Genomic DNA, 25,827 nt, shown 5'->3' with positions numbered 1-25,827 from the left:
GTCCGACTACGCCACCCGTGGATTGCGGTCAGAGTGAACCGCCGCTACAGGGCAGACCGCTAAGGCTGGTGTTGTGGGTGCAGCAGAGCATAGCATAACTCCCCACGGGAGGAGTATAGCCTCAGGGCAGTGTATGCGGAGGATGGGGGTGATGGTGCAGGGCAGCAGCAGTAACGACACGGAGTCAGTGATGCAGTTCAGGGCCTTTACTCACAGTTCTTATTATCCAGACCACGTCTGCAGGTAACGGCTGCCCACGTCGTACTGTGCTCACCAGGTGAGGGGCTCAGACAACTCCCAGATAACTTTGGAGCGCTTCACAGGACCCCCTTTGTGTGTCCTTTGTCTGGCCTTTCTTACCAACACTTCTGTCCGGCTGCCTCGGGCCTCCTCTTGGTAAACTTGGCGCCAGTTTCCCTGACCCTATGTGGTGCCTTCCTAGCGGGTGGAGCAAGGGGCTGTGCCACATAAAATGTCAGAGCCTCCGGTTTCTAGCTGAGGGTCGTTTCCTGCCTCCACTAGTTCGGGGACCGGTCTCCCCCTTTGGCCTGACCCCTCCACGCAGGTGGATTCGGGCGTGCGGTGGCGACTCGCCCGTCCGCACCCCTGGGATCCCTTCATTCCTCGTTCCTGGAGCCTTCTCCGCTCCTCTTCCTTCCTTCTCCCTCTTGCAGGCCTGGGCCTCTGTTACTAGGCCTGCCTCCGGAGCAGAGCTCATGCAGAGCCCCTGCTCCCTGCCACTTCTGCTCAGACTTCTCTGCACTGAACTAAGATGGTGCCCACCTTTTATACTCCCTTCTCAATGCACCCAGGAACTGCTTCCTCCCTGCTCCTGCACTGCAGGGTTCCCCTTCCTCAGTGTTCCCTCCCCCCACTCCAGCCAGGGACAGGGACTGTCGTGCCCATCTCAGGGGCATATTGGTCGCCCTGCCCCACGGCAATGTGGTGTAATGCATGCAGGTGTCGGGTCCTGATCCACACTCCATCCTTATCTGAGAGTGAGATATCACACCTCTGGGTGAGGTGCAATACGTCTGTAGCAACCGAGCCCTCGGTGCTACAGTTCCATTTATCTTCAGCCTAGGTGACGTATTGTGATACAGGGCCGTGATTTTGGCTATAAAAGGGTCCCCTAGACCCCTACCCCAAGCTTTTTAAGAGAATCATATATGGCGTGCCAGGAGACTCTATGGAATGCTTTCTCAGCATCCAACGAGAGTATCTACTTACAAATTTTTAACTGCATCTAGCCCAGGAAATACTTTGTGCCTAGTAGCAGTGTCTGCTAGTCAGCGGATTATCCCGGCTGTTAAGCAAGCTACACCACCTGTAGTTTGGACACTTAATTTTTTCAAAGGAAATGCTTCGGGACCACGGGATACTTAGTGAAGAGCATCAGGAGGCACCCCAAGGCATAGGGGCTGGGACTGGCACTAGGATGCCTTGCGGTGGACAGCCGAGCTCGATCCTTATAAAAGCTTTTTAACTGCAGCAGCTTTAGTGGATGCTACTGGAGCTGGAATTACGCGGCTGCTGGCATGAGACTTGCCCTCCAATAGATCCTTGTAAATGGATTTAAAGTGTATTCATTCAAATTAGAGGGACAATTTAAATTAAAAAGCTTAGAGCTGCCTCCACCACAGGGGGGCTCTCTCGACCCACCAGCGGACAGGCACCAGTATTGGGAGAGGGGGGCTGGCCGTCAGGGTTCACCGCGGCTCTGGCACAAACCCGGCGACACGGAGGAGGCACGGGCAGGAGCGGACTGGCCGTCTTGGCTTCTCACTTTTTGGATTTTAGAAGGGCATGACATGCCTATATCTGTGTCTCCCCCTCCTTTTACTCCTCCACCTCTTTTCTTTTCGCATGACTATATGTACTTGTCACTTTTCCATGTGTTAGTTGTGTCTTCTGAGCAGTTTGTCAGCTTTTGGACACCTTTGAAGGTGTTTTCTATGTGTTTCTATGTGTTTTTGTTTGCCTGCCATTGGTTTTAACGGTGTTCGAAGGTGTTCGACGAACAGTTCGACGAACAGTTCGGCGAACACACGGGTGTTCGACGAACCGAACTCGAACACTACGGGGGTGGCTCAACACTAATTGTAACATCAAAATCTTATTTTTTTCGATGTTAAACTTTTTACATACTGAGATAGATTTATGATAGCAAAATTCTCGAAACATCAGTGAATTAAATAATTGCAAATTACACTTTGGCTTATTCAAATTCTTAGGACAATCTCTCCAGGTTGCCATTAAAGAAAACTAGAGTTTGACAACAGAGAAAAACAAATGACCGATCTCCTCAACCCCGTCTTATTAAAATGTGTCCTAATATATTACGCTCAGCAGGCCCTTGTACTAACTCAGCGTAATAGTGCTGGCTCCATACTCATCTGCATAGAGATATCCACATGTCACCCGTCAATCTTACAAGACTAACCAGCCAAATTGTATAACTTAATTCCGGCAGGTTTACACTTTTTCATTAGGACAGAAATTAAGAAAGAGTGAATATTGCTTAAATCTTTTCAGCCATTTACGTACTTTAGGACTGCATACTATGTCCTATGGCCAAGATGTTGAGAAAAAAATGAATGACCTATTTTCTTATAAAGCTGCTAGAATTCATTGTTGTAATTGTAATTACCAAATCTGAAAATATTTTTTTGCCACTATTTTGTCAGGATTTTGTTTTCCAATTCTTGTTTTATTGACAACACGGTTCTTGAAAGTTTGGATATCGGGGAAGGAATATTGTTTTATTTCCCATGTGTCCAAACAAGATCTTGGATAAATCTGATGACACCACAGACCATGACTGTGGGCCTTCTATAAAATGATTTGATTGGTTGTGTGTAAGAACCTCTCCATTGCTCACAGACGGCAGGAGAAGAAGGATCTTGAATGTTGGATTTCAACATGCCCAATCTATTTTTTCCTTTGGAGATATGTTACTGCCAAAGGTATCTGGATTTTTCCCCTCTCACCATTGAAATAAGTATGCATGACTAGAAAAGAAAAGCTTGCATGTTTATGATAGAAATGACCTTCAACTGAATAAATGTTTTGTACCAGCTAACTAGCTGAAACTTTGGAGAAGGATCAAAAGAACTCTCGGTCTTCCCTCTTAAGCCCTACTAGTCATGGCAGTGTTCATATTTCCTGGTGGTATCTTGAAGGGTTATTCTTAACATTAAAAGTCATCACTTATCCACAAAATACATGGTAACTTTTAGATCAATGGATGTCTGGCTGTTGGAAAACTTTACCAGTCCTGAGAATGGGGATCTGAAATGTCCCATTGGAATGGAGAATGTACACCACTAATTCATTCATTGTCAATGGACCTGATAGAGAAATCAAAGTTCTCTAGAAGTCCCATAGATAATTATTAGAGACGCGAAGTGCATGTGCATCTACTGCTCCATTTCGAAAGGGCATTTCAAAGACACTCCCAGTGGTTCAGACGTCCATTAATTAGAAAGTTATTCCTTATTCTGGCAATAATGTTTTGCTAATAGCTAGCCAGTTAAAACTAAGGAGAAGGATCAATGGAACTCTCGGTCTTCCCTCTTAAGCCTTACTAGGTATGGCAGTGTTTATGGCGACATCTTGAAGGGTTATTCCCAACATCAAAAGTTATCACTTATCCACAGATTAGGTGGTAATTTTCTGATCGGTGAATGTCTGGTCATTGGGACCCATCACCAGTCTTGAGAATGGGGATCTGAAATGCCCCATTGAAATGAAGAATATATATTACTAATTCATTCAATGTCAATGGACCTGATAGAGAAATCCAAGTTCTGTTGTCTGCTATCTTCAGAAGTCCCATAGACAATTAAAGGAGCAGAAAAGCACATGTGTGACCATGACCACTGCTTAATTTCGACAGGGCATTTCAAAGACTCTTTCTTAGGATCAGGAAACGGTATTGCCTATTCTAGGGTTTGTTGACAATTTTCAATGTGGAGAATCACCCATTAAGTCTATTTTCTGATTAGTTATGAATATTTGAGAACAGAAAAACTGCAAAATTAAGGGGACACTCACACAGGGTGCATTTATTGCAGAAGTTTCTGTGTCTTAAAATCAGTTTAAAGGGGTTTTCTAGTTTCAAATTGTTATTGCCCATAGACTAGCACAAGTATAATATACCAATTGAGCTAGTACTCACCTTTTTTTGCTGATGTAGATGACATGAGTTGAGAGTGATTGGCTGTAGCTGTGTAGTAAGAACATCACTACTGCAACCTGAAAACAATCACCGGAGCAGTGGCAAAGATGCAATGCTGGACTCAGGGAGAGTGAGTATTAGTTCAGTCTATTTTATACTTCTGCTAACTTAAGGATGACAATGATTTGAGACAAAAAAACCTTTAGGTAAAAAACAGGATAAAAGTTTCACTGACATCAGAAGATTGCAGTAGGATTTGGTTGTTACCAAAGGCCACACACAAATCTGAGCTAAAAACCAAAGCAACCTGACAAATTATATGGATTTTATTGATTGAAAACAAACTTTGGATACCATAAATTGAATATTATTCATGTTGGAAGCTTCCTAATGGTCTCTTTCCCTCTAACATGTTTCATCTTTCCCTACAGCCAAATTTTGTGGTGATCCTGGTATACCTGCAAATGGCAAGCGAGAAGGCAAAAGCTTCATCTTTCAGTCAGAAGTATCTTTTATTTGCAATCCATCCTTTATTCTTGTTGGTTCCGGCACTAGGGTATGTCAAGCAGATGGAACCTGGAGTGGATCCCCTCCACGTTGTATAGGTAAAAGCAATCTGCTATAAAGGTTTATCATTACTCATCTGATATTTCAAACATATCAGTAAAGATATAAGGACTTCATCTTAAAAGTCAGTGACATATTTTGTATGCAAAGATCACCACCTTTATTCATGGGATGTGGGTGCTTTTGCCACTAACTGATAGACTACCTATGAAATCCGAGCATCACACAAGCAGAAAAAAGGGTTAGATTTTGGCATCTCAATATGACATGTTAGATGGTTTTGAAAATCACACCTAAAAGTCCAACAATCTTAAAGGGGTGGTGTGAAACTAAAATGTATTTTAATCATAAATATCTGTCTAATTAATGTGAAAATCTAATCTTTTTTCTAATATACTTAAATTAAAATGCCCTATCAATCCCTTACTATCTAGCTGCTTTATTTTAAAATTTTTACTCCTTTCTGTATGACATTCAAATGCTGCAGCTTCTGTCTCCACCCTGAAACAAAGAGTCATCAGTGATGTCAGTTTCATAGGCTGGGCTCTGCTCTACTGAGTGTGCACCAGTTATCAATCCTGAAAGATGCCCAGTAGGACGAGCAAGCAGAGACCAGCACCGCCGCCCAAGTGGCATCACTTTCGGTCTCAATCGCTCTCCTTTTACAATGCACACTGACAGTGCACTCTCTTGACGGGTTGTCTCTTCTCATCAGAGCTGATGCATACTCAGTATAGCGGGGACTAGCCCAGCCCCTGAAAAAGATGTCATTGATGATGCACAGTTTCAGGGGGCTGACAGAGGCTGTGGCAATAACATTTGCCCCTGATGACAACTTGTTTTAGCATCCCAGCATGCACTGGGGATTCTCAAACAAAGTGTCATCACACAGAAAGTAGTAAAAAAAAATAATGAAGAGGTTTGATAGAGTAGTGAGGGAACTATCAAAACATTTTAATTAAGGTATATATTATTAAAAAAAGGTTAGATTATGTCATTAAGTATACAGCAATTTAGGATTAAATTAAATTTTAGTTTCAAACCATCCCTTTAAATAGTAGATGTATAAAAAGTAGAAGCGATATGTTTGATAAACTTTCTAAACACTTTTTAATATGAGACAGCGCTAAAGGCAATAAGGTCTTCAGTTAAAAGTATAATTTTTACTACATGTATTTTTTGCTTTTAGAAAGTGTTTCAGTAATATTTTATTTAGATTGTGAATTGCAATGGGGGCAGTGATGAAGATGATGTCTGTAAAACGCTGTGGAATTAATGGCATCATATAGGAGAGTAAAATAAATAAACCCAAAAATATATAATTTTGTTTTTTAGAACCTACCCTGACATCTTGTGGAAATCCAGGAACACCACGTCATGGTTTCCAAAATAACACTTATGGTTATCAGGTAAAATTTAGAAATAATTGTGTAAAGGATGAGTACACAATGTTACGTGACACATTCTTCATTGTATGGGTTTCATTGGGGTGACTAATTGAAAGGAGTTCTCGTACAAAAATACCACCTTCACAAAAATAAAAGCTGAATGGAAATTGGCTAATTGCTATCAGTCTAGCTTCTTTAACCCCTGGAAAAGCCTGTTATTTTTGAGGATACGCACCTCCTATTCATCTTTTACAGTAGCTATATAACAGTACATTGCAATTATTCGAATACAATGCATAAGAGGACTGGAACTGCCAGTTCGGGAGAAACTTTTATAGGGTTTTTTTTTCAGTTTTGCTTATAATAGGGATCATGGGTCGAGAATTTTTTCCAGCTTGTCTTTTTGCACTACAAAGTGAATATGAACAGGCTTGGCTTTGTTGAGAAGTTCTTTTAAAGTGAAGATTCTGTTTTTGAAACCTTTAGCCAAATAGCTAAAACTGTCTGGCAGGCTTCCGATATATCTGTTATTTTTATTTATTTCTGTCAGGTTGGAAGAGTTGTTCAATTCTCATGCAAAAAGGGATATCTCTTGCATGGATCTACCACTCGTACTTGTCTAGCAGACTTGACCTGGAGTGGCATGCCAACAGAGTGTATTCGTAAGTTTGGAAAAAGTTTTTTGGATATAATTCACTTTTAAGTCAACATTTTAAAGATGCACTACCATCAAAGTTTTTATCTTCTAAACATTATATTCTATGGCGCTGTGTACTTACAATTGCTCATTTTGCCCTTCTGCCTAGTTAATTCTTCTCTCTTCTCTCTTCCATTAGGCTTGTGATATCCCGTCATTAAAAACAGAGTAGCTGAATTCTTCTGAGCTATATGTAAAAAGAGAAAGTCTCTTTTTCCTGCATGAGTCATCATTAAGACTACAATTCTGCTCACTGCAAAGATCCTGGCTGCCCAGCTTCACCTTTTCTGCAACTCCTAACCCACCTGCTCCTTCCTGCCCCTGCCAGAGACTTTTGCAGTGATGACTCATGCAGGAGAAAATTACTTCTTGTTTCTATATAGAGCTTAGAAGTATTGAGCTAGTCTGGTTTTAATCACGTGATGTCATAGACCTAATGGAAAAGAGAAGAATTAACTGGGTAGAAGGGAAAAATGAGCAATTGGTGATTTGAATTTTCACATTTTTTAAAATATTTTTTACAACTTTATTTTAATTTTTGAGTTCCCTTAGGACATTTGAACCTGTAACAATACGCAATACATTTGTAGCTGGCTTCACAGAGTACCAACATGGCCATCATGGCAATTCATCATCACTCCTTGTTTGCATTGTGGTGGGCAATGAGGTTTCCATTTGGCACCCTGAATGGCGTGCCCCTGGGACTGTGCCTTGATTAACACCACCACAACTTCCAGCAGCTACTGGAGCTTAACCCCGATCGCTGCTGTTAGAGACAGGACATCTGAGCCTGCTTCACATAACTGCACCCGAATTATGTTGTACATGTAAGGCGGATGTCGGGAAGGTGTTAAACGATAGATCATTTTCTGTTGACTCAAATTCTAATTATTCTCAATTCATGTATTTTCTAAGCACAAATCATATTTTTTTAACTATATAGATTCATAATATAGAAAATTTGCTTTTCCTTTTTTTTCTATTTAATTTTACTATTATATATTTTTTTTAATTCATATGAAAACCAGCAAATCCCACCACTCTTTGTTTTGAATGCCTGAGGCCGTGCTATGTTAATAGTTTCACAGTGAAAACTTTTGAATGACATACCTTCCATCTGTACAGTACCTACCAGTGCCAATTGCTTTATATTCTTTAGTTACCTTTATGTTCTTATAAAGCAGGTTCCTACACTGTAATTCTGCTGGTGTATTTTACATTGACCCTAAATTATACAAGTGCTTGCACCAACTATAAAACATTGTTCCAATCTTATAGATAAATGATAGTAATGCATTTTAGCTCTATTGCTTACCAGTTGTTTATTCTACAGCCCACAGCTGCAAGCAGCCAGAATCTCCATTACATTCAAATGTTGTTGGAATAGATCTTCCGTCACTTGGTTATACATTAATTTACACTTGCCAGCCGGGATATCTTCTCTCAGGAGGGACTGAGCACAGAATTTGCCAGCCAGATAACACATGGAGTGGAAAAGTTCCAGTTTGCACAGGTAATGTAATATAATATTACTTGTCTTGAAACATTTGAATTATTTGTACTTGGCAGAAAAATGAAATGCAAGACTTTTGTTTTTTTAATGGCTTTATTCATCACATCATTTTCTGTGTGAAAGAAATGTGAATCCTTGGTTTTAATAAAACATTTATTTCAACAAAAAAAAACAGTATTATAATACAGTTAATAAGTTATCAATTATTTATATATTAGTGTTTAGATTTCATTTTAATGTATAATCCACTTAGATTTTGATTTTGAAATTTCAAATATTTAAAGACAAAGTAGTTTTTTTTTTGCTTAAATTTTTTTAATTTAATTTGGACTTTTATTTAGTTTGGTTGTAGCTGCTAAATTTGGGTCATACTGAGTCCAGTCTTGAATGTATCAATTTTTTTTACCTGTTAGTAAGAAGAAATTTCTGGAAAATGGTTTTAGTCCAGGGCAACCTCTAAGGCCATGGCCCCACTATCAGTATTTGGTCAGTATTTTTTCTCAGGAGTAGAAGCCAAAACCAGGTGAGGAACAACCAGAGAAAAGGTATAATAAAAACAAGTCACCAATTCTGCATTTATCACCAACTCCTGGTTTTGGCTCCCACTCCTGAGAAAAAATACTGACCGAATACTGACCAAATACTGATAGTGGGGCCGTTGTCTGAGTATGTGTATAGAGGGGTAAAGAAGTACACATTTTTATATATTTTTTTTCTTTCACTTAAAGTTTTTGACTGCTTTGCCTCTTCAATGAAATTATCTCTGAACAAGCTGAAATAAGTTTACCATCCCCACTGTAAATATTACAGGTCCTAATATGGTTTTGTTCTGGGGAATCCTACAACTGCATTAACCACCGAAAAACACAAATTTTGCTAATAATTATCTTAGACTAATTTATTTTATCTATCCAATAGAGTTGAGGAAAATGATTTACTGCCATGTTGGTGGTCTATGCTCGCCAGACTATATCCATGTGAACCTTTTCTTACCTACCAGCATCCCTGGTGCCTCATCTGATTAGTATTCCCAGAGTGACATCATCACTTTGGTGTGACATGTGGATGACTTTGCACCAGGCGAACTAATCAGAAGAGGCATTGAGGAAGCTAGCAGATAGGAAAAGGTTCGCATGGATCTGGTCTACTGGTCAACGACCACGGACCTCTCATTAAATATCCACTTTACCAAAAAATAAACTGAAATTTCTACAACAAGATAGTACAACCTCTTCTTCCTCACATCTTTTTCAAAATAGGATCTATTTTTGAAAAATGTTAAAAATAATTTGTTTGTATCTGTAAACCTTTTCTCTAAGCCCATTTTAGGAACATATCTCAGTTTATCTTTTTTGTATGGTTACCTGTGGTAATTGCAATTTAGCATGTGGCTTTTCAACTCGTACTTGGTGCACATATTTGTTCATTTATTACCTTTGTTCCAAATGTAAAGGTAAAGTAGAAAAAAGTTTTTAAAATTTTGTCAGTCAGTATTTTGGTCCCCATATTACTCTGCACTGTCCCAGTCGCTCAGTCCAGTAGATCCTTACTGTCCAAGCAGCAGAATGTTGTGAGAGATGGAAAAAAGAGTAAAAATGTATAAATATAATGAAGTGAAAATCTAGAGGCCTCACATTGAATTGGATTGTTCTCATCTTAGACATTTAAGGCATATCAACAGGATATGTCATAAATGTCTGATATATGGTGGCCCCCCTCACCAATCTTGAAGAAGTTGGATCCTTTATGCACCTGTGAATATCACACCTCTTTTGGAAGTTGCAAAAATGGCAAACTAGATGGAATAAACACATCAATTAGACATTTATGTTATATCCTGTGAAGATGCCGTAAATGTCCGAGATAGAAATTGCCCTTTCACATGGCATTTTATAATTAGATGAAATTTGCAAAGAAAGTTATTAATAATTCTTTATCTGTCTAAATGACTTAAATTTCCCACAGAGCTGGAATAAGTCACTATCAAATAATTATATTTTCTACTCTATAGTGTAACAATCTCTAGTGTATTATTTCTATTCCACTGATATTAGTGGTTTATGCAGCTACATTCTAGCTTCGGAGCTTTGTATTGTAAAATCTTTCTCAAGGGATCAGGGTCAAAGAGGGTTTTGCTTTTCTCAAAGGACTTCACAGATGGTTTAGAGACTGTAAAGGTGCAGTCAAACAGGTGAATAATTACTAAACCCAGGGGAGTACAATCACTGTAGGGTTTAGAGGTTGTGCTGCACTAGATAATCTAAAATGCACACAATTGTACTTTATCTATAATTTACAAGATCTGACAGATTAACCCTTTTGAGCACCATCACTAGGACCCGTTAATCCAAGATGGCAAAGTTGAATGGAAATTCCATTTATACTAAAAGACAAGGCAGATAATCAACTATAAATCTGCAGCAAAATCTGTACTCTATGAGTGTTTTGCAAAAGATTTGTTGTGAATTTTATCCTTGTACATGACTGTGACCAAATTATAAGGTGCATCACCCCAATAAGCAAAAGTATGTTTAATACTGTTGACAGTAGAGGGCAAGTCGAGGGTCAGAAGCTTTGCCAGGCCTACTTATATAGAGGGCATCCACTCCTGGCTATCTACGGTATGCAAAGTGCAGCACTACTGTCAAGTCATCCCCGGCTGCTTCACTCTGCACCTTGAGCACTTGTTAAGCTCAGCTTGGTTAGTTAACTGCAGATTTTGTCACAACATTCAATCTCAATGTGCAGAGCTCAGTCGTTAATAAAGCCATTTGTAATTTTTAAGTTGCCTCCTTTTCACACTGAATGTTCTGGTCATTTTTGCTATTTTTTAATAACAAAGTCAGCTCGACTAACTCAGCAGCCGGTGATGACTTGACTGCTGTATTCTACAGTCATGGCCAAAAGTATTGAGAATGAGACAAATAATAATTTTTCCAAAGTTTACTGCTTCATTTTTTGTAATGGCAATTTGCATATACTCCTGAATGTCAAAGAGTGATCAGCTTAACAGCAATTACTGTACTTGCAAAGTCAATATTTGCCCAGAAAATGAACTTTAACCCCCAAAACACATTTCAACATCATTGAAGTCCTGCCTTAAAAGGAGCAGCTAACATCGTTTTAGTGATTGATCCATTAACACAGGTGTGGGTGTTGATGAGGACAGGGCTGGCGATCAATCAGTCATGATTAAGTAAGAATGACATCACTGGACATCACTGGACACGTGCAGCCATCATTGCACTGCACAAAAATGGCCTAACAGGGAAGAGTATCGCAGCTACAAAGATTGCACCTCAGTCAACAATCTATCGCATCATCAAGAACTTCAAGGAGAGAGCTTCCATTGTTGTCAAAAAGGCTCCAGGGCGCCCAAGAAAGACCAGCAAGCGCCAGGACCGTATCTTAAAACAGTTTCAGCTGCGGGATTGGACTACCAGCAGTGCCGAGCTTGCTCAGGAATGGCAGCAGGCTGGTGTGAGTGCTTCTACACGCACTGTGAGGCGGAGACTATTTGAGCAAGGGCTGGTTTCAAGGAGGGCAGCAAAGAAGCCACTTCTCTCCAGAAAAAACATCAGGGACCGACTGATATTCTGCAAAAGGTACAGGGAGCTGAGGACTGGGGCAAAGTCATTTTCTCTGATGAATCCCCTTTTCGATTGTTTGAGACATCTGGAAAACAGCTTATTCGGAGAAGAAGAGGTGAGCGCTACCGCCAGTCTTGTCTCATGCCAACTGTAAAGCATCCTGAAACCATTCATGTGTGGGGTTGCTTCTCAGCCAAGGGAATCGGCTCACTCACAGTCTTGCCTAAAAACACAGTCATGAATAAAGAATGGTACCAGAATGTCCTCCAAGAGCAACTTCTCCCAACAGTCCAAGAGCAGTTTGGCGCCCAACAATGCCTTTTCCAGCATGATGGAGGACCTTGCCATAAAGCAAAGGTGATAACGAAATGGCTCATGGAACAAAACATAGAGATTTTGGGTCCATGGCCTGGAAACTCCCCAGATCTTAATCCCATTGAGAACTTGTGGTCAATCATCAAGAGACGGGTGGACAAACAAAAACCAACAAATTCTGGCAAAATGCAAGCATTGATTATGCAAGAATGGACTGCTATCAGTCAGGATTTGGTCCAAAAGTTGATTGAGAGCATGCCAGGGAGAATTACAGAGGTCTTGAAGAAGAAGGGGCAACACTGCAAATATTGACTTGCTGCATTAACTCATTCTAACTGTCAATATAACCTATTGGTACTCATAATATGATTGCAATTATATTTCTGTATGTGATATAAACATCAGACAAACACTAATAAAAACCAGAGGCCTGCAGATCATGTGAAAATATAATTTTGGTGTCATTCTCAAAACTTTTTGCCATGACTGTACTTAGGCAGTGATTTAAATAACACAGAACAATATGTCTACTAAAGCTATACACATTCTGGACCAGTTTTGATTTGATGCATATAGTTTAAACACATGGCTGTTGCCACAATTTTTCAAAGATGTAGCAGAAACGTCACAACACGTCAACGCTGCTTAAAGGGAATCTGTTAGCAGGTTTTTGTTACCCCATCTGAGAGCTGCATGATGTAGTAAAATAGACCCTGATTCCAACAATGTATCACTCAGTTTACTGGGTGCAGCAGTTGTGACACAATCAGAGATTTTACATGTGGCATGTAGCATAGCTCAGAAAGCTAAGGTCCACACCTCAGCTTTCTGAGTAAATTGTATATTGACAGTAAACTGCTTATCAGAGGAGGGGGCGTGGTCGAACCAGGGCTCAGGAGAGCTGTGGTCCAAACAGTAATAACTTCCTGGTGCTAAAACATTCATTGTAATGAAATAACAGCACACAGCCTAATAAGTGACACATCCCTGTCATCTGTGACTTAGCCCCTACCTCATGCTGCCCTCATCGTACATATCAAAAATCTGCTGACAGATTCCCTTTAAGGTCATATTCCCACAATGAAATTATAAAATTATACTACATTTTTTTGCCACAATTTTCCAAAATCACTGTAAACATATGCTGATTTTAATGTGATTTCAGAAAACACCAAAAAAAATGCAGCACTATTGCATCAAAGCATGTAATTGCACTAAGTTTTTTTTTTTTTAATAAATCTCAAAGTTTTTTGAAAATAACAGCAAAAAACAAAGTTGAATTTTATTGTGTGAACATACTCTAAGGGTTAATTATTTTGCTACAGTTTCCACAATTGTGGCAATTCCTCTATTCCTCTATTAGCTATGCCTCTGTTGTGGGGTAAGGTTGGTTGAAAGTTTTGATAAAGGAAATTTCAAGAATTTGTAATAGAGGAACGTTAGCAATTTAGAGGTGTAGAACTGTGGAAAAGGAGCCAGAAGAATAAAAGGTCTTGCAAAATAAAAGAAGTTAGGGGTAGGCAATCAAAAAAGTTTTTTTCTTGGAGTTCTGAAGGGAGAAAATAATAATTTAATAATTGTCTATTTTATGTAATGGATTCTATAACTGATTAACTGAATAGAATGCTTCTGTATTTGTAGCTGGTTCCAAACCATTTGAGAATAAAACAAAGCCAGTTATGGGGACTCCAGGCCCAAAACTAAATGGTAAGTGTAATACATTTTTAGTAGCTTTCAGAATTAAAAGTCAGAATTTTAAAGTAAAAAAATATTTTTTCCAAAATGTTGCTATGTTTAGATCTGTCATATATCTACAGTATTTTTTTCACTGTCCTATATTTTTTAAAGAACCTGTCAGCAAGATTTTGTAATGTACAGAAAAGACGTGGCTGTAATGGTATCATAATACTGAATAACTTGATACCTGTGGTGAAGAAATCCACTTTGTTGTTCTTCTTTAATCACCATTGGAAATTTTCTACTAATTAGATTTCGGTGCACAGGGTCCGGACTGTGCACTTGGTCATCTCCTCCATGTCTGTGATTCCCCAGCACCTCCGCCTGCCTCTGGCTTTTGAATGACCTGCCTCCTCTGTTTGAAATCTTAGCAGTGCCCTTTCATTCAAATACTGAAGGCAGGAAAATGGTTTGGGACATCACAGACAGGGAAGAGAAGAACCAGTGCACAGTCCGGCCCCTGTGCACCAAAATCTAATTAGCAGGAAATTTCAGAGGGTGATTAAAGAAGAACCACAGAATGGATTTCTTCACTAAAGGTATCAATGTAATCAGTATTACAGTTCCATTACAGCCATGCCTTTACTTTACATTACAAAATCATACTGAGAGGTTCTATTTTAATGTAACTCCTTCCAAAGGTTCCTTAAATAAGGACACTCATTAGGAAATCAACTCTCCGTGCCATTTCAATTCACTAACAATTCACTAAATCATTTGTAAAGCTGTGAATCAAACACATTGTGAATTGCAAAGATCATTTACCCACAACATGTTAATTAGTCACAAATTTGGGTAATTGATTTACTTATCAAAAATACCATATTTATTGTTCGGAAATAAAAAAAAAAGATTATTACAATTCAAAAATGATTTTCATGAGTCATTCTGTTGTAAACAGCTCGTCAAAGAATTGAATGAATTTATGCAGAATTTTATTGAAGTAGTAAAATGGTTTTGTTTATTTTCATGTCTTTTTTTTTAGTAACTATGAATGTTAGTTGTTGTGCACTCAAAAAAGAAGACGTATTTATAATAGTACATTATCTGGTCAATTTAATTGCATTGTATCATACGTGTATTTATGGGAATTGGACATTGATAAGATCATGAGAGAACTACCCCTTATAGTATGTATAACCTAGGAAAAAACAAAATGAGCAAATATCCTGCAGTAAGCAAAAAAGTAAATAGTAATAGTACATGTAAAAAACATAAGGTACTTAGTTAACACTATTTTGATCAAAAAAAGCATATAAGCCATCCCACCGTGACGAGGTACCCAATAAGAATGGTCCTATCTCTAGTATTTAACCTATTCATGTGCCAGCAGGCCTCAATAGACGGGGGCAAAACAGGTCTGGCTGACTGTTCAAAGAATCAAATGGATTTGTGCCAAATTTTATTGTAATAATGTTTAATTTCTTTTTGCATCATTCGTTTGCTGAATGTATTACGTAAGCTTAGTTTGCTATGAATGTTAGTTGTAGTGTACTCATAAAAAAAGATGACTTGCTATTTACAGTAGTACATTATCTGGTCAATTAATGGTGGTAATGGAGTAAAAACAAATATTTTTGTATAATGAGCTTTATTTCTTTGCATTGTACTGTATAATAATAATTTAATAATAATTTTATTTATATAGTTCCAACATATTCCGCAGCACTTTACAATCAAGTGGAGATATGCACTGGCAAAAAATACATCACAAAGTAACACATAGTTCACCAGACACAGGAGGAGTGAGGGGCGTGCTCACAAGTTTACAATCTATAAGAAAATAAAGGGGGACACAATAGCTAGAAAGTGCTTGTTTTGTATGGTCCAGCTATCATTATAATAAATAAGGCATTTCAAATGAGCTGCATGATCCAGTCATTGGCCCCATTCTGTCTAGGTACAGTTGCCAAGTGCTATTGGGTGAAATTAGGAAGTGGACAGAGATGAATAGGAGGAACCAGGTTCTGAGTACAGTTTAGAAAGAGGAAACAGGGGAGAGTTAGATTGATGAATAGAGGTGATACGCCTGTCTAAAGATATGTGGGGTTGGCGGGCTAGGTATTAGTCAGATTGTCCGGAGTGGTGCATTCCAGAAAACTGGATCAGCGCGACAGAAATCTTGAAGAAGGAATGGGAGGTTCAGATTATGGAGGATGATAGTCTTAGATCACTTGTGGAGTGGCGAGCACAGGTAGGGGTGATAGACAAAGATGAGGGAGGAGAGATAGGGTCATACAGAAATGTGGAGAGCTTTGTGGGTGAGCAAAATAAGTTTGTATTGTATTCTGTAGCGAATGAGCAACCAGTGCAATGACTGGCACAGGGTAGAGGCATCGGTGTAGTGACTGTACAGAAATACAACCTTGGCTGCTGCATTCAGGATGGATTGGAGAAGAGAAAATTTTGTTAGAGGTAGGCTGATCAGTAGAGCATTGCAATAGTCCAGACTAGAATGAATAAGAGGGACAAAGAGCTTCTGCAGTTTCAAAGGTTAGAAAAAGTCAGATTCTGGAGATGTTTTTAAGATGCAGATAACATGAGCGAGTGTGTGATTGGATACAGGGAATAAATCAAAGTTTTGTGTCAAATATAACCCACAAGACAGAGAGCGTGCTGCTTGGGAGTTATGTTTGAACCATCAAAGACAATTTCAATATTGGGTATATGAGAAATTCAGTTTCAGAAATTCAGAGATTCAGTTTCAGATAGAGTAAAGACATGATGTTTGAGACAGCGGACAGACAATCCCTGGTATTTTGTATTAAGATAGGGGTAATGTTAGGAGAAGACATGTATAATTGAGAATCATCAGCAAAGTGATGATACTGGAAACCAATTTTGCTGATGGCTTGTCCAATAGGGGCAGTATATAGAGAGAAGAGGAGGGGGCCTAGGACTGATTTTTGAGGAACTCCAACAGTAAGAGGATGTCACGGTGGTAACTCACACATGTTCCCGGCACCATGCAACTCATTGCGTTCTCCACTCTGCTTATCCTCATGTTAGGCTGTCATGCTGACTCCTCAAGCAGCACTTCCAACTCTGCTGCATATTCCTGGTGTCTCAACATGGCTTTAGGGGAGCATGGCCAGATTCTGCAAAAATGTAACATTGCTGTGTCCTGCAGGGTTTACATTCCCCAGCCAATCAATAACCAGCAGGTGCTATATCAGACAGCGCTGCCCTCCACACCCTGCCTGAGCTTAGGTTCCAGTTTTCTGTTAGCATCTAGTTCCCTGTCAAGGTGTTCTGTTGTTTATCCCTTCATTTCAGACCCATCTTGTCTTTTTGTCCTGTCTTCTCTATCCGTTCCTGACCTCGGCTACATATTCTGAACCTGTGCTGCCTGTCCTGACCCTGGACTAACTGGCTACTCTTCTATCTTGCCTCTCTGTGTCCCGCATACATTCTTTGACCCGTGGGTCAGCTTCTTCAGGTCCAGACACTGCCCTGTAGTGGCACCTGGTGGCTATCCTGTGGCCCAAGTTTATCCTAACCATCAGAGGAGCTAGGGAAGACAGATGTGGCCACTTAGTTAAGACCTCCAGAGAAAGCCCAGCTAGTGGCACTGTGGGTCCACACCCACCAGCGCTAGAGGAGTAAGAGCCAGCAAAAGATGCAGCATAGGAGCAGTCAGATATGTAGAAGGAAAGCCACGAAAGAACAGTGTCCTTGAGGCTGATAGAGCAGAGCATAGCAAGGAGGAGTTGGTGAGTAGTGTTGAGCCACCCCCGCAGTGTTCGAGTTCGGTTCGGTTCGTCGAACACCCGTGTGTTCGCCGAACTGTTCGTCGAACTGTTCGTCGAACACCTTCGAACACCGTTAAAACCAATGGCAGGCAAACAAAAACACATAGAAACACATAGAAAACACCTTCAAAGGTGTCCAAAAGCTGACAAACTGCTCAGAAGACATAACTAACACATGGAAAAGTGACAAGTACATATAGTCATGCGAAAATAAAAGAGGTGGAGGAGTAAAAGGAGGGGGAGACACAGATATAGGCATGTCATGCCCTTCTAAAATCCAAAAAGTGAGAAGCCGACACGGCCAGTCCGCTCCTGCCCGTGCCACCTCCGTGTCGCCGGGTTTGTGCCAGAGCCGCGGTGAACCCTGACGGCCAGCCCCCCTCTCCCAATACTGGTGCCTGTCCGCTGGTGGGTCGAGCGAGCCCCCCTGTGGTGGAGGCAGCTCTAAGCTTTTTAATTTAAATTGTCTCTCTAATTTGAATGAATACACTTTAAATCCATTTACAAGGATCTATTGGAGGGCAAGTCTCATGCCAGCAGCCGCGGTAATTCCAGCTCCAGTAGCGTCCACTAAAGCTGCTGCAGTTAAAAAGCTTTTATAAGGATCGAGCTCGGCTGTCCACCGCAAGGCATCCTAGTGCCAGTCCCAGCCCCTATGCCTTGGGGTGCCTCCTGATGCTCTTCACTAAGTATCCCATAGTCCCGAAGCATTTCCTTTGAAAAAATTAAGTGTCCAAACTACAGGTGGTGTAGCTTGCTTAACAGCCGGGATAATCCGCTGACTAGCAGACACTGCTACTAGGCACAAAGTATTTCCTGGCTAGATGCAGTTAAAAATTTGTAATTAGATACACTCGTTGGATGCTGAGAAAGCATTCCATAGAGTCTCCTGGCACGCCATATATGATTCTATTAAAAAGCTTGCGGTAGGGGTCTAGGGGACCCTTTTATAGCCAAAATCACGGCCCTGTATCGCAATACGTCACCTAGGCTGAAGATAAATGGAACTGTAGCACCCTGAGGGCTCGGTTGCTACAGACGTATTGCACCTCACCCAGAGGTGTGATATCTCACTCTCAGGTAAGGATGGAGTGTGGATCAGGACCCGACACCTGCATGCATTACACCACATTGCCATGGGGCAGGGCGACCAATATGCCCCTGAGATGGGCACGACAGTCCCTGTCCCTGGCTGGAGTGGGGGGAGGGAACACTGAGGAAGGGGAACCCTGTAGTGCAGGAGCAGGGAGGAAGCAGTTCCTGGGTGCATTGAGAAGGGAGTATAAAAGGTGGGCACCATCTTAGTTCAGTGCAGAGAAGTCTGAGCAGAAGTGGCAGGGAGCAGGGGCTCTGCATGAGCTCTGCTCCGGAGGCAGGCCTAGTAACAGAGGCCCAGGCCTGGAAGAGGGAGAAGGAAGGAAGAGGAGTGGAGAAGGCTCCAGGAACGAGGAATGAAGGGATCTCAGGGGTGCGGACGGGCGAGTCGCCACCGCACGCCCGAATCCACCTGCGTGGAGGGGTCAGGCCAAAGGGGGAGACCGGTCCCCGAACTAGTGGAGGCAGGAAACGACCCTCAGCTAGAAACCGGAGGCTCTGACATTTTATGTGGCGCAGCCCCTCGCTACACCCGCTAGGAAGGCACCACATAGGGTCAGGGAAACTGGCGCCAAGTTTACCAAGAGGAGGCCCGAGGCAGCCGGACAGAAGTGTTGGTAAGAAAGGCCAGACAAAGGACACACAAAGGGGGTCCTGTGAAGTGCTCCAAAGTTATCTGGGAGTTGTCTGAGCCCCTCACCTGGTGAGCACAGTACGACGTGGGCAGCCGTTACCTGCAGACGTGGTCTGGATAATAAGAACTGTGAGTAAAGGCCCTGGACTGCATCACTGACTCCGTGTCGTTACTGCTGCTGCCCTGCACCATCACCCCCATCCTCCGCATACACTGCCCTGAGGCTATACTCCTCCCGTGGGGAGTTATGCTACGCTCTGCTGCACCCACAACACCAGCCTCAGCGGTCTGCCCTGTAGCGGCGGTTCACTCTGACCGCAATCCACGGGTGGCGTAGTCGGACATTTAAACATCAAAACCACATAAATAGTTCCGCCACTGGTTTGACCGCCCTGAGCCACGGAACCGGGTCGCCGCCACGAAGACTACAACCACCAGCATCCACCAAAAAGGGTCCGGCTCCGGGTGTCCCAAGGCCCAGGGGGTGCGTCAGAACATTTTCATCACCTTTCTCAATCACCAATGGGACAAGGCAGGGATGTCCTCTGTCCCCTCTCTTATACATCCTAGTGACGGAGCACCTGCTCTCATCAATTCGCCATAACCCCAATATTAGGTGGATTGAGGTGGGAGGCACCGAGTACAAGTGCTCTCTATTTGCTGATGATGTCCTAGTATATATCACTCAATCACATATATCCATCCCTGCTGTTATGGCTGAAATAGATCACTTTGTTACATGGTAAAATTTTAAAATCAATGCAGCGAAGTCTGAGGCCCTCAATGTCTCCCTCCCCAAATCCATATAGGATTCCATCCAGTCCAACTTTCCCTTTGCCTGGCCCTCACAGGGTATCAAATACTTAGGAATTCCTATTCATAGAGACCTCTCCCATCTATGTTATCTTAATTTTGGGCCCTTTATTGAACAATTCCATACAGACCACGGTTGGCAAGTTAGAACTGTAAGATTCACTACGTGAACCACTGGTGTTTTGTGGAAAAGCACATGTACACTGCGTTCCAAATTATTATGCAGAAAGTGTTTAGGAGTGATAAGGGAAGAATTTGTTTGTTTGTCAGTTAAACTCATTGATGGTGATGTGTGTCAGGGCTCTTTATATCACTGTAAGCAATTGCAGACACCTGTGCTAATTAGTTTGGCAGGTGTGTCCAATGAAAGGCAAGACTACTTAAGAAGGCTCTCTCACATTATTAAGCAGCCTACATTTTCTGCCAAAATGGGAAAGAAAAAGGATGTGTCGGCTGCTGAGAAGCAACAAATTTTGGAGTGTTTAGGTCAAGGCATGACTACAATCAACATTGTGCGATGATCAGGATGAAGTGTCTTGGCAATCAAGAAGTACAGTACAGACCAAAAGTTTGGACACACCTTCTAATTTAAAGATTTTTCTGTATTTTCATAACTATGAAAATTGTGCATTCACACTGAATGCATCAAAACTATGAATTAACACATGTGGAATTATATACTTAGCAAAAAAGAGTGAAACAACTGAAAATATGTCTTATATTCTAGGTTCTTCAAAGTAGCCACCTTTTGCTTTCATGACTGCTTTGCACACTCTTGGCATTCTCTTGATGAGCTTCAAGGGGTAGTCACCGGAAATGGTCTTTCAACAATCTTGAAGGAGTTCCCAGAGATGCTTAGCACTTGTTGGCCCTTGTGCCTTCACTCTGCGGTCCAGCTCACCCCAAACCATCTCGATTGGGTTCAGGTCTGGTGACTGTGGAGGCCTGGTCATCTGGCGTAGCACCCCATCACTCTCCTTCTTGGTCAAATAGCCCTTACACAGCCTGGAGGTGTGCTCGGGATCATTGTTCTGTTGAAAAGTAAATGATGGTCCAACTAAACGCAAACCGGATGGAATATCACGCCGCTGCAAGATGCTGTGGTAGCCATGCTGGTTCAGTATGCCTTCAATTTTGAATAAATCCCCAACAGTGTCACCAGCAAAGCACCCCCACACCATCACACCTCCTCCTCGATGCTTCACGGTGGGAACCCGGCATGTAGAGTCCATCAGTTCACCTTTTCTGCGTCGCACAAAGACTCGGTGGTTGGAACCAAAGATTTCAAATTTGGACTCATCAGAACAAAGCACAGATTTCCACTGGTCTAATGTCCATTCCTTGTGTTCTTTAGCCCAAACAAGTCTCTTCTGCTTGTTGCCTGTCCTTAGCAGTGGTTTCCTAGCAGCTATATTACCATGAAGGCCTGCTGCACAAAGTCTCCTCTTAACAGTTGTTGAAGAGATGTGTCTGCTGCTAGAACTCTGTGTGGCATTGACCTGGTCTCTAATCTGAGCTGCTGTTAACCTGCGATATCTGAGGCTGGTGACTCGGATAAACTTATCCTCAGAAGCAGAGGTGACTCTTGGTCTTCCTTTCCTGGGGCGGTCCTCATGTGAGCCAGTTTCTTTGTAGCACTTGATGGTTTTAGCAACTGCACTTGGGGACACTTTCAAAGTTTTCCCAATTTTTCTCACTGACTGACCTTCATTTCTTAAAGTAATGATGGCCACTCATTTTTCTTAACTTAGCTGCTTTTTTCTTGCCATAATACAAGTTCTAACAGTCTATTCAGTAGGACTATCAGCTGTGTATCCACCTGACTTCTGCACAACACAACTGATGGTCCCAACCCCATTTATAAGGCAAGAAATCCCACTTATTAAACCTGACAGGGCACACCTGTGAAGTGAAAACCAATTCTGGTGACTACCTCTTGAAGCTCATCAAGAGAATGCCAAGAGTGTGCAAAGCAGTCATCAAAGGAAAAGGTGGCTACTTTGAAGAACCTAGAATATAAGACATATTTTCAGTTGTTTCACACTTTTTGTTAAGTATATAATTCCACATGTGTTAATTCATAGTTTTGATGCCTTCAGTGTGAATATACAATTTTCATAGTCATGAAAATACAGAAAAATCTTTAAATGAGAAGATGTGTTCAAACTTTTGGTCTGTACTGTATGTAGCTGATTCACAGTACACACGTGTGCGTGCTGATAAGGGCAAATTGAGGACTCTTTCCTACAGGCAATTATGTCAGGTTAAAAGAGCAGCGGCAAGAAAGCCTTGTCATAGCAGCAGACAAGTTTTTGAAGCTGCTGGTGCCTCCATCGTCCCCCGAACAACAAGATGCAGGGTCCTTCAGAGGTTTGCAGCTGTGCATACGCCATCCTGTCGACCGCCTCTATCCACTTCACACAAGCAGAAACGGCTCCAGTGGGCCAAACATTACATGAAGACTGATTTCAAAACTGTTTTGTTCACGGATGAGTGCCGTGCAGCGCTCGATGGTCCAGATTAATGGAGTGGAGGATGGCTGGTTGATGGACACCCCACGCAAACACGGCTACAGCGCCAACAAGGAGGAGGTGGAGTAATGTTTTGGGCTGGAATCATGGGGAGAGAGATTGTCGGCCCCTTTAGGATCCCTAAAGGCGCTAAAGATGAACTCCATAATGTATGTGGATTTTCTCAAACAGCACTTCCTGCCATGGTTCAAGAAGAAGAACCGTGTATTTCACAGCAAGATCATTTTTCTGCATGATAATGCACCATCTCATGCTGCACATAAAACATCTGCATCTCTGGCTGATATGGGCATAAAAGGGGACAAACTTATGGTGTGACCCCCAAGCTCCCCTGACCTCTACCCCATTCAGAACCTTTGGAGCATCATTAAAAGGAGTGTCTATGATGGCGGGAGGCAGTTCACATCTAAGCAACAGCTCTGGGAGGGTATTCTGTCCTCATGCAAAACAATTGAAGCAGAAACCATCCAAAACCTGACAAATTCAATGGACGAGAGAGTTCAGAAGCTCCTTTCGAACAAGGGGTCCTATGTGAAAATGTAACATCACCTACAATAAAGTTTTGAGTTGAAAACTGTTTGATTTCAGTTTCTAACAACCTGCTAATGCTTATAATTTCAAAAATGACCATTTTTTTGGTCTTTATTAAAATGAAAAGGTTGATCGAAAAGTTTGGGGGATCTAAGAGTGTGGCAACCCAGTAGTCATGATTACTTCGAATTCTGACAATATGAGGGTCATGCTGCAGGTAGTGCAGCAAGAAGGCACTTATGTGTCTTGCGCATCTCGGAGCCCCAAAATTATTTTCCGGGCTAGATGCAGCTAAAAATTATTATTAATTTTAAATCTGGTGGAGCTTATTATAGATGGCCTAATAGGATCAGTGCTGCACACTGCTACAAAGCCCAAATTATTTTCCAGTCAAGATACAGATAAACATGATTAGTAATTTGAAAGCTTAAAACGGTTGGTAGGGTGATTTTAACCAATCATCAAGCTTTTACTCTCCCCAGGATGACACAGGGGTAGAAAAGTCGTTTCGGATCCATGATTTGTTCATCTTTATGAACGTGAGTCTGTCTACATTATCAGTGGAGAGCCGCGTGCGCTTATCTGTCAGCACACCACCAGCAGCGCTGAACACACGTTCAGACAGAACGCTGGCTGCAGGGCATGACAAGATCTCCAAGGCGTAAGTGGCTAGCTCCGGCCATTTATCCAGATTGGAAGCCCAAAAAGAGCAAGGGTCCAGTGACACAGTCGTGGCTTCAATGTTTACTTGGAGATACTCCTGTTCCATCGTCTCTAGGCGTTGACTATGTGTCAGACTTCTTGTCTCCTGTGGCCTTGCAAAGGATGGGCTAAAAAAGTGGTGAAATGATTCCGCAAAATTGATGTTACCAGCAGATACTGTGGTTCTGTTACGGTTTGAGTGCTGAACACTTGACGGTCCCACGGTTGGCAAGTTGGAACTGTGAGATTCACTACGTGCACCACTGGTATTTTGTGGAAAAGCACATGTAAGATTCTGCAACAGTCTCTGCTGATACTCCTGCATGCGTGCATCCCTTTCTATGGCAGGAATAATTTCTGCAAATTTACTTTTGTAACGGTGATCTAACAGTGTGGCAACCCAGTAGTCAGGATTATTTCTAATTCTCACAATTCGAGGGTCATGTTGCAGGTAGTGCAGCAAGAAGGCACTCATGTGTGTTGCGCATCCAGGAGCACCAAGTCCCTGTTGTGTTGGTGGCGAGGTAACAATCATGCTTCCTTCCTCTGTCCTCTCCCCCCAACCTCGCACAACAGAAATGTGATCAAGGTCTCCCTCATCTGATGAGTCTTCCATCTGTTCGTCCTCCACTTCTTCCTGGGCTCCTGCACCTTCCTCACTAGTTTGGCTGCTACCATCTCCCCCACCCTCACATGCCTGCCGCCTTGGTGCTGCCGACCGTCTGGACCTTGCAGATGTTAGCCCTTCCGCATACAACTCCTCCTCCTCTACTTCCTCCACCTCCTCTTGTGCCACCACCTGACTCCGAATTCTGTTTGACATGTGCTCCAGCATGTAAATCACCGGAATAGTCATGCTGATAATGGCATCGTCAGCACTAAACATCTTCGTCGCCATTTCAAAACTGTGCAGAAGGGTGCATAGGTCCCTGATCTGAGACCACTCCTCCAGCGTGATTTGCCCCACCTCTGAATCTCGTTGGCCCAGGCTATACGTCAGAACGTATTGCACCAGGGCTTGTCGGTGCTGCCACAGTCGCTGCAACATGTGCAGAGTTGAATTCCACCGGGTAGGCACATCGCATTTTAGCCGGTGAAGTGGCAGGCCCAACGACTTCTGTAGAGATGTAAGTCGCTGAGCTGCGGGATGCGAACGGCGGAAGTGAGCACACAGCGACCGTGCCCTCTGCAGAAGGCCATCTAGTCTGGGATAGTGGGCTAAAAATTGCTGGACAACCAGGTTCAACACGTGAGCCATACAAGGCACGTGTGTGACATTGCCCCGGCGAAGGGCCGCACCCAGGTTTGCAGCATTGTCGCACACTGCCTTCCCTGGTTTCAGGTCCAGTGGAGACAACCATTCATAAAATTGGTTCTACAGAGCTGACCACAACTCCTCAGCTGTGTGACTCACATTTCCCAGACATTTCAAAGTAAAAACCGCCTGATGACGTTGAGCCCTACTGCCAGCATAGTAAGGAGGTGTGCAGGATCCCTTCTGTGCAGTTAGAAAGCTTGTGGCATGACCAGACAGGCTTTGGGTGCAGGTGGAAGACCGAGAGGAGGTTGAGGAGGCAGAAGCAGTGGAGGAACTTTGACATAAAGAGGATTGACGCACAACTCGTGGGGACGGCAAGACTTGGACAGCTGCCCCTTGTCCTGCTGTCACCATAGTTTCCCAGTGCCCAGTCAGCGACATGTAACGCCCCTGTCCATGCCTACTCGTCCAAGTGTCTGTGGTGAAATGCACCCTGTCACACACAGAGTTTCTCAAAGAAGCGG

The 25,827-nt window shown here is 42.3% G+C and overlaps 1 protein-coding gene across 7 annotated transcripts in view; it reads left to right on the top strand.

Annotated features, from left to right (window-relative positions):
* Positions 1-25,827, top strand: part of CSMD3 (CUB and Sushi multiple domains 3) — a 2,085,767-nt gene that overhangs the window by 2,018,836 nt on the left and 41,104 nt on the right. For all 7 annotated transcript variants that reach the window (XM_073679791.1, XM_073679790.1, XM_073679789.1 and 4 more), the window contains 5 exons: positions 4,612-4,785; positions 6,083-6,156; positions 6,686-6,797; positions 8,166-8,345; positions 13,892-13,957. In XM_073679791.1, coding sequence (XP_073535892.1) covers positions 4,612-4,785; positions 6,083-6,156; positions 6,686-6,797; positions 8,166-8,345; positions 13,892-13,957 — 606 coding nt within the window. The remainder of the gene's footprint in view (positions 1-4,611; positions 4,786-6,082; positions 6,157-6,685; positions 6,798-8,165; positions 8,346-13,891; positions 13,958-25,827) is intronic.

Source organism: Phyllobates terribilis, unplaced genomic scaffold, assembly GCF_046119375.1.
Source record: "Phyllobates terribilis strain yellow unplaced genomic scaffold, ASM4611937v1 Scaffold_4__5_contigs__length_816908805, whole genome shotgun sequence".
Taxonomy (NCBI): Eukaryota; Metazoa; Chordata; class Amphibia; order Anura; family Dendrobatidae; genus Phyllobates; species Phyllobates terribilis.
This window is presented reverse-complemented; position numbering and strand designations above follow the sequence as displayed.